The sequence below is a fragment of the Parasteatoda tepidariorum genome, chromosome 7 (genome assembly GCF_982258835.1).
Source record: "Parasteatoda tepidariorum strain Cologne lab strain chromosome 7, Ptep-v5.0, whole genome shotgun sequence".
NCBI lineage: Eukaryota > Metazoa > Arthropoda > Arachnida > Araneae > Theridiidae > Parasteatoda > Parasteatoda tepidariorum.
Genome location: NC_141761.1, coordinates 2,291,182 through 2,301,076, shown reverse-complemented (window position 1 = coordinate 2,301,076; position 9,895 = coordinate 2,291,182). Strand labels below are relative to the sequence as shown.

The 9,895-nt window shown below is 32.4% G+C and overlaps 1 protein-coding gene across 5 annotated transcripts in view; it reads left to right on the top strand.

Moving 5' to 3' along the window:
- Positions 1 to 4,693: 4,693 nt before the first annotated feature.
- The window catches only part of nesd (SHC binding and spindle associated nessun dorma), a 63,920-nt gene continuing 58,718 nt past the window's right edge, over positions 4,694 to 9,895 (top strand). Inside the window, exons 1-2 of one of the 5 annotated variants that reach the window (XM_043052616.3) lie at positions 4,694 to 4,770; positions 5,271 to 5,546. In XM_043052616.3, the coding sequence (XP_042908550.2) occupies positions 5,286 to 5,546 (261 nt within the window). In that variant the 5' untranslated portion in view covers positions 4,694 to 4,770; positions 5,271 to 5,285. The other 4 variants (XM_043052615.3, XM_087167020.1, XM_071183729.2 and 1 more) reach the window with 4 other exon arrangements.

Genomic DNA, 9,895 nt, shown 5'->3' with positions numbered 1-9,895 from the left:
TTCTTTTCAATATTTTAAAGCGAATAAAGTGTTCTATATGTGAAAAGAAATATTTTTCGTTGCTGAAGAATGAAAAATGGCTGAAAAAGGGACAGAAGTCATATCAGGTGGCACGCACACATCACACCCCGTAACTCCCTATAATATTAGCCGATAAATTGCAAACTCCGCCCAAAATTAGAATATAATGTATCGACCACTTGTACCGAAGGATTTTTTTATATACCAATTAGTGGGCCCACAGTGGGCCAAAATAGGTATGTTTACTATCCGGGTGGAGGTGTTTTAAGTTAAATATTCGCGGGTTAAGCATGTGAAGCATGGCGCAGTTGGTAAAGCTGTGTGGCAAGTTAGATTTGTTGTCCCGGGGGCCATGGGTTCGAATACCTGCGACGGTCGACATTCAAATTTTATTTTTTTTCATTAAATTTTTTTAATATATTTTTTGATATTTTAACGTGAATCAAGTGTTCTGTATACAAAAAAAAGCTATTTTTTCTTTGGGAAATAGCGAAAAATAGGTAATAAACGGATAAATTTCGGATAATTTTTATTTATTTATTTATTTTAATTTATATCATTTTTTTAACTTCTTTTCAATATTTTAAAGCGAATGAAGTGTTCTATATGTGAAAAGAAATATTTTTCGTTGCTAAACAATGAATAATGGCTGAAAAAGGTACAGAAGTCATATCAGGAGGCACGCACACATCACACCCCGTAACTCCCTATAATATTAACCTATAAATTTCAAACTCCGCCCAAAATTAGAATATAATGTATCGACCACTTGTACCGAAGGATTTTTTAATATACCAATTAGTGGGCCCACAGTGGGCCAAAATAGGTTTTGTTTACTATCCGGGTGGAGGTGTTTTAAGTTAAATATTCGCGGGTTAGGCATGTGAAGCATGGCGCAGTTGGTAAAGCTGTGCGGCAAGTTAGATTTGTTGTCCCGGGGGCCATGGGTTCGAATACCTGCGGCGGTCGACATTTAAATTTTATTTTTTTTTTATTAAATTTTTTTAATATATTTTTTGATATTTTAACGTGAATCAAGTGTTCTGTATACAAAAAAAAGCTATTTTTTCTTTGGGAAATAGCGAAAAATAGGTAATAAACGGATAAATTTCGGATAATTTTTATTTATTTATTTATTTTAATTTATATCATTTTTTTAACTTCTTTTCAATATTTTAAAGCGAATAAAGTGTTCTATATGTGAAAAGAAATATTTTTCGTTGCTAAAGAATGAATAATGGCTGAAAAAGGGACAGAAGTCATATCAGGAGGCACGCACACATCACACCCCGTAACTCCCTATAATATTAACCTATAAATTTCAAACTCCGCCCAAAATTAGAATATAATGTATCGACCACTTGTACCGAAGGATTTTCTTATATACCAATTAGTGGGCCCACAGTGGGCCAAAATAGGTTTTGTTTTCTATCCGGGTGGAGGTGTATTAAGTTAAATATTCGCGGGTTAGGCATGTGAAGCATGGCGCAGTTGGTAAAGCTGTGTGGCAAGTTAGATTTGTTGTCCCGGGGGCCATGGGTTCGAATACCTGCGACGGTCGACATTCAAATTTTATTTTTTTTATTAAATTTTTTTAATATATTTTTTGATATTTTAACGTGAATTAAGTGTTCTGTATACAAAAAAAAGCTATTTTTTCTTTGGGAAATAGAGAAAAATACGTAATAAACGGATAAATTTCGGATAATTTTTATTTATTTATTTATTTTAATTTATATCATTTTTTTAACTTCTTTTCAATATTTTAAAGCGAATAAAGTGTTCTATATGTGAAAAGAAATATTTTTCGTTGCTAAACAATGAATAATGGCTGAAAAAGGGACAGAAGTCATATCAGGAGGCACGCACACATCACACCCCGTAACTCCCTATAATATTAACCTATAAATTTCAAGCTCCGCCCAAAATTAGAATATAATGTATCGACCACTTGTACCGAAGGATTTTTTTATATACCAATTAGTGGGCCCACAGTGGGCCAAAATATGTTTTGTTTACTATCCGGGTGGAGGTGTTTTAAGTTAAATATTCGCGAGTTAGTCATGTGAAGCATGGCGCAGTTGGTAAAGCTGTGTGGCAAGTTAGATTTGTTGTCCCTGGGGCCATGGGATCGAAACCCTGCGATGGTTGACTTTCAAATTTTATCTTTTTTAATATATTATTTTTTAAATATATTTTTTGATATTTTAACGTGAATCAAGTGTTCTGTACATAAAAAAAACTATATTTTCTATGGGAAATGGCGAATAATAGCTAATGAACGGATAAATTTCGGATAATTTTTAATTCGGATAATTTCGGATAAATATTACATGCAGGACCCTCCAGAATATCGAAAAACACATAAAAAAATAATATAATATAAAATAAACCGAAAAAAGAAGGAAAAAGAAAAGAAAATTTATTGAAAAATTGTCCGTACCTGGGATTTGAACCCAGGACTACTCCCTCCAGCAGCGAACTTGCTGGTCTGGTGGCCAACCTTCCAGTCCACGGTGATACGTGAAGCCGACCAAAGTTTCGCTTCAAAAGCTCTCTCCTCTCATCTTCGCAATATACCTTTAGGGGCCCTCTATGACCCCCCTAATTGGCCTATAAAAATTCTCTTCGGCAGCCTTGTTTGGACCATGGACCCCTACTTAGGGTCCGATTTTGAAAATTAGACCTTGATATTAAAGGGAGCTAGGGGATCCTGAAATTTGAACCTTTCTCGAGTCTTATTATTTTTTTATTCTTTTTTTTTTTATTATTCCATTACGCTTTCTTTGCTGGATTTCACCCACAGAAAACACCCCATGCGTGCTTGAATATCCGAAATGTTTCAAAAGAAGTCGAAAAAGAGCAAATAAACTGATTTTCCTGGATTTTTCCAGTTTTTTCCAATTTTCCCAGTAAAAAAAATTTTTTTTCTTACATGCAGGACCCTCCAGAATATTGAAAAACACATTAAAAAAATTATATAATTTGAAATAAACAGAAAAAAAAAAGAAAATTTTTTGAAAAATTGTCCGTCCCTGGGATTCGAACACTGGACCCCTCACTCCATTAGCGAACGTGCTTGTCTGGTGGCCTACCTTCCAGTCAACGGTGACACGTGAAGCCTACCGCAGTTTCACTTCAAAAGCTCTCTCCTCTCATCTTCGCAATATACCTTTAGGGGCCTACTGTGACCCCCCTAATTGGCCTATAAAAATTCTCTTCAGCAGCCTTGTTTGGACCATAGACCCCTACCTAGAGTCCGAATTTGAAAATTATACCTTGATATTAGAGGGAGCTAGGGGGTCTTGAAATTTGAACCTTTCTCGAGCCATTTTATTTTTTTATTCTTTTTTTTTATTATTCCATTACGCTTTCTTTGCTAGACTTCACACACAGAAAACATCCAATGCATGCTAGAATATCCAAAATGTTACAATAGAAGTCGAAAAAGAGCAAATAAACAGATTTTCCTGGATTTATCCAGTTTTTTCCCATTTTCCATATGAAAAAAAATTCCTGCATGCAGATACCTCCAGAATACCGGAAAACACATAAAAAAACAATATAATTTAAAATAAACAAAAACAAAAAAAGAAAATTTTTCGAAAATTTGACCGTGCCTGGGATTCGAACCCAGGACCACTCCCTCCTGCAGCGAACTTGCTTGTCTGGTGGACTACCTTCCAGTCCACGGTGATACGTGAAGCCTACCACAGTTTCGCTTCAAAAGCTCTCCTCTCATCTTCGCAATATACCTTTAGGGGCCCACTGTGACCCCCCTAATTGGCCTATAAAAATTCTCTTCAGCCTTGTTTGGACCATAGACCCCTACCTAGGGTCCGAGTTTGAAAATTATACCTTGATATTAAAGGGAGCTAGGTTTCCTCTCTACGTAACACAATTGCCGCCAAAGTGTCCTCCACATAGAAAACTTTCTCCCAATACTTGATCCATGCGTTTCCTTGTCTTCTGGAATGGATTCAAAATTACAAAACTACGGACTTGAACATTAGTAATCGCCAACCCTACATTGTGTAAAAGTGTGAACGTGAACATTAATTATATTCTTATTACGTATTTGTCCCGCAGTGGACTGATCGTTAAGACACGGTTCCCAGCAGATCACCGAAGTCAAGCATCACTGGCTGCGGTCAGTGTGCGTGTGGGTGACCACTTGGATCAGTCTGCGTAGGGACCGAGGGTGTGCGGTATTGGTCCTCGTTAAACTGTGCTACCGTAAAGTGCTCGACTTCGCGTGCAGGTCGTTGGGCTACCGAAGCGGGGGTGCCATCCCCTCTGCAGAGGATCAAAATTGTGATTGCATGTCTTCGGATCATTCTCAGGGATGTTTCCCAGACCGTCGCCAATAGCCCATTGTGCAGCTCTAGTGCGACGTAAATGAACAAATCAAATCTTATTACGTATTTAGTATTCCATGTTTTAGAATAATGGCGTGCGTGAATTTTAATAAAAGTAAGCATTAAACGAACTGCGTTTTATTTATATATTTTTTTTTTGAAAAGTTTTTTTTTTACAATTGGATCGTCGGTTTAATGAGGGAAATAAAATCGAACCGAATGCAAGTAGGGAGCATTCACACTGCATGTGATTTCCATTGCGTGCGAAAAATTCGTATATTCATGAAAGAACTATTTGCGCATGTGCAAATTACGTTGACATGCGATCGCATATCCAATTTGATTATAGCAAGAATGATCCTTAAGAATAATGCTTTTGTCTTACTGAAAGGTACATACTTCTACTTCAATTTCTTTATTTTATTTTATTTGTATTGTTGTCGCGCGATAAATTTAAATGTACTCAATCCAACGAATTTAATTTTCAGGTAGTACCAATTATGTATTATAGTCTACCATTCATAATTTATTTTCTTTATGGAGGAAGATTTTTGTATCGTAATCTGTGATAGAATAATTGCAGAGTCTCGGTGAACCGCAAGAAACCTTAAAGAAAAACATAGGATTGACCAACTTGTAAAGTGTAACTGGCAAACCTTTCGCTTCCTTTTTTTTAAAGCAAAATAAAAAAGATAAAAATTGTTTTTAAAACCATTTAGCGACAGATCACGATATGGAAATATACGCTATTTAAGTGTGGGCTTCAGAAATATACAACTCATAAATAAATAACTCTTTCTTTACAAATGTATATAAATGTTAGAAAGTGAAATGTTTATAAAAAAGTGAAATATTTAAAAAGAAATTAAGAATTTTATTTTAACATTTTAGGTCTGTCTATCTACTATGGATAAAGAATCATCAAAATCGTTATTTTCTCTGCAGCGCTGTCCTAATATATATCGAATTAACTTAGAGTCCTCTAGTTTAAATGAAGTTCTTTCAGTTTTCGTGGACGAAATATTACTGGGTTGTTGTTCATCAGCAGCAGAATCTGTTCTTGTTGAATACCTCACTAGCATAGTGGAGCCAATCGGATGGAAAGCTGTCTGGAGGTCAACTAGAAAATCTTCTATTGTTGATTCAGAGCTAGATTTCATAGTGGAAGTAATACTTATTTTGGCTTTTTTATTTTAAAATGTGAATTTTTATTGTAAATATAAATTTTCCTGGTAGCATTTCATTGCTTTGTTGATTCAAAGCTAGATTTCATAATGGAAGTAATACTTGTATTGGCTTTTTTATTTTAAAATATGAATTTTTATAGTCGATATAAATTTTCCAGGTAGCACATTTCATTGTTTTGAATATTTTGACCCTTTGCCTGCTGCAGGCATATATTAAAGCTTTACTAAGCCGTTAACTGCCTCTGGTATACATATAAGCCTTTCCGTAGTATGCAGCCAAAGTGTCACTATCAGTAAAACTACTGACACTGCTTTGGAGTGCAATAGAATGACCCTGAGAGCCAGGGTTGGCAAGATTTTGCCGCAGGTGGAAAAAACCATGGTAAATACCGGTAAAAACCGTCCTGGCAAAAACCTATATTTTCCAAGATGTGAGGACAAAAACACATTTTTGATACAAAATCATTCCTAAAATTGAAATACAGTGATCTCTCACTTATGCACCACCTCTTTTATTCACCTTTTTCATTTATACGACGATTTTTATAGGTCCCAGTACATTAGATAGGAAAATAATGATAAACATCCTTCGTTTATGTGTCGCTCTGAAAATAAATTTTTCAATTATGCGCCGAAATTTTAGGCTAGCATTTTAATTTTTTAATCCTTTAAATATTTTTTCTTTAAAAAAAATGTTTTAAATTAAAAATGAAGCAAATGAGCAATCCTTGTTACAGATAAAGAGAAATATTGTTAGATCCTATTGAATTTGCTTCCCCCTGTAACCTTTTCATTTTTGCTGTTTCTGGAAAGACATTCTTTCTAAAATTTTGAATAGGGTGTCTTATCTTTTACACCAACAACAATGAAAGCCCATTCATCTTTCCCAAAATGACCGTTCCTCTTGTCCAGAGGTTAGTTTTACTTCCATGCTGTTTACTAGAAAAAGAAGACACCTGGAATACAAAAGATGAAAGAGACCGCGATCACTTACTTGCAGTCAGATGGACATAAAAGGAGGTGATCTGTTTAGTGAGGGAAATACTTGAACAACTTATTGTGCAGCATATTATGACGTCAAGTACTACTTTTCCTAGAAATTTATCATGTGATGTTTCACCCCCTCCCATAAAACTCAAATTTTTTGTGAAGAACTGTTCATTTATATCTAACTGAAACTTGTGAATGATGAGAATGTGGTGGATGATACTGACGAGATGATAAAGTTCCTCCAAATCACACAGCAGCATTGAAAGCTTTAGACACTATTCCTGACTATTCACAATTTAATTTTGCTTCTGAAACTCCCTCTTATCCCATCAGGGTTTAAGCTGAGTCTAAAAATTCATTAGCAAAAAAGCTAAAATCTGAAAAAAAGTTTTAGCAAAATGCTAAAATGCCATTAGGCTTATAAAATTACTTTATATCAAACAAGTACTGTAAGTTATCTGACAAAGAATAGCTTAATGTACAAGAATATCAAAAAGAATACCTATAACAAAACAAAAAAAAAACACATTTATTATTTATCAAAACATTTTGGTTTATAATTAACAATCTTCCTTTCTTTCATGTTTGCCCATTTTACAAATGCTTCTTGAAAGTTAAATGCACTTTCAGGGCCCTCAATATTAATCATTAATAATCTAGCCATTTTTGTTGATCGCTATGCTTCATCTCGTTTGATCACATTTTTTTCGTGAACGCTAGCGTCATGGTTCTTCTTGCGAAAGATATTTAGATTTTTTCTCCTTGTTTGATCAAGTTTTTTTCATGGATGTTAGCGTCATGGTTTTTCGTGGAAGCTTTTTTTTTTAAATGGAATTTAGTAAAATCCTTTAGCGAAAATGCTTTGTTGAATTTTAGCATTGAGGGGTCTTTTCGCATTTTGCGAAAAAAGCTACCGTAACGGAAACCCTGTATCCCATTTATATGAACTGGAAAAAACTGCTTTTGAATAACGTCGGCAAAAACAAATACAAACATGCATTAAGATTATTTTGTAAGAAAATAAATTGTCTTAAGGTATGTTAAATTTTTTCTTTGTATAATTATAGTAAATACCAAAACAGTATAAATATTAACATTTAATCTTTAGAAACATATTTATTCATATTGTCACTGCAATTTACGTTGCGTTTTAGAATTTTTAAGTTTTTCACTTATGCGCTTTTTTCTCTTGGCCCCTTACACCGGTGCATAAGTGAGAGTTCACTGTATATACTATGAATATAAATAATTACAAAAAAATTAACAAAATTACTATTCCATAATTAAATGATAATGTAATAATATATCATTTTAGTAGTTTAAAACATTATTGATTGGAAAATTTGTGATTATTCTCTTTTTTCCAGTGAAATGAGCTTATTTTAAATTAATATAACCATAATTTAAAGCATAAAATATCTATCAACATGTGTAGTTAATTATTGTACAAATAATAATTTTTTATAATAAATAATAATATTATACAAATAATAGTATTTATTTATTTGTAAGAAAACACTTATTTAAGAATTCTAAAATGAAAAGAGATCAAAAACTTTCAATCTTTTAAAAATTATTACCCTTATATTAATTATTAATATGTTAAAAATAATTTTTTCATGTAATGTATCAAAATTATTATTCCTTATGATTGATTTAAATTTGTTTCAAGTATTTTGTAATAATATTTATTCAGCAATTTAGATAATTTGGTTTTTCCGGTTTTTGCCACTGTCCTGGCAAAAACCCCTTTTTGCCGGCAAATACTCCAACCCTACTGAGAGCAGAGTTGGAAAGGTTTAGGACCGAATGTATTAATCCAGGGTTTAAACTGTCCAAATCCTATTCACTCAAATTATGTCATAATAAATTATGTCAAAAAAATATTGTGAAAAATAAAGTTACTTTTTGAACAAGAAACAAAGTGAAGACAAGTTTTGGTTTTTATTAAAAAAGTTTATTATTCAGGGGTCTGTCTAGGTTTTTCTGTGAGGTACTTATTTTGTAAAATTTAGACATAATTTGTAAAAATTACGTTAAAAAATTAACACAAAAATGTGATAAAAATATGGATTTTTCATTTCTGACGGGATGCAAAAAAAAAATTTTAAGAAGAAATATTTTGTGAAACTAACGTTTTTCCTACAGTTGAATTTGTGAAGGTACCGCTAAACGGTAGTAAATTTGGCCTGGACAGACCCCTGTTATTATATTTAATATTATATTTAATATTGCATTCATTATCCTTAACCAAAAGCATAATTTATCAGTATTAAGAGCATATTTAAGAGATAAGGTATTCACTTTTGTTATTCAGTGAATTTTGGAGCTTCAAAAGTTATAAATCTTTTCATATTATATTATTTTTCTTTAATAAGTTAAAGCAAATTGTATAAAAATTATAAAATATTTATTGATATATGTAATTATTATGTGCACAATGGTTACACATATAGAATTTTTATCAATATTCAAGGTTTTGGACACTTTAAGACAGTCAAACCCAAATGACCTGTCCGAAACCCCAACCCTGCCTGAGAATGTTTTCAGACAAGAAGCTCATAGAAAGTTGATCATAGTTGTGCAGTTATTGATTGTGTTTCTTTCAAGTAGTTCACACTTTTTTGTTATTATTTGGCTTCTGTATGATAATTTTTTTTTTTTTTTTTGTAAATATGACTGAGAGTGAATTTAAGCTATCATTTTCCTTCTTTTTGAAATTTATAAATTATTTGGGATGAAGACAACTCTGATTGCGACTTGCAATTTTTTTTTTCTTTGTAAAAGTAAACAGTTTCTAGATTGAAAAGCGTGCCTCTTCTTTTTCTGCAATAGGCATTAAAATTATGAGTGCTTCTGTGAAAACCGGTGGTACTGGGAACTGAGAGTATAAGAGCTCATTTATATTATAAAGTATAAGTTTATAATACTATTTTCAAGATTTTTAACTCTAAACAGCTACCAAGGGGTAAAATGACCAGAGTTGACATTGCATTTGGGTAAAATAGTGCTATCAAGAGTTAAAAAGTGTTCATTTTTTTTCTTCTTAAAGATAGTCAGACTATAGAAATATTCATATTTTTCGCATATTTCTATTCAGTTCTTGCTCTTGTAATCTAAAAATCTTATAAAATTTCTTGGAAAGTTTTCTTTTATTCCTTATAATTATGAACCCTGTATGATTTTGATTTTTTTTAAATATCTCAATTTTATTAGAAGATGTTTTGTAATTTTATTTATTATTATTTAATATTGTGGTCCATTTATAAATGACTTAATAATTTTCAAATGATTGTGAAATTGCGGCAGCAAGTGAGCTTTAAATTTGAATAATTTTTC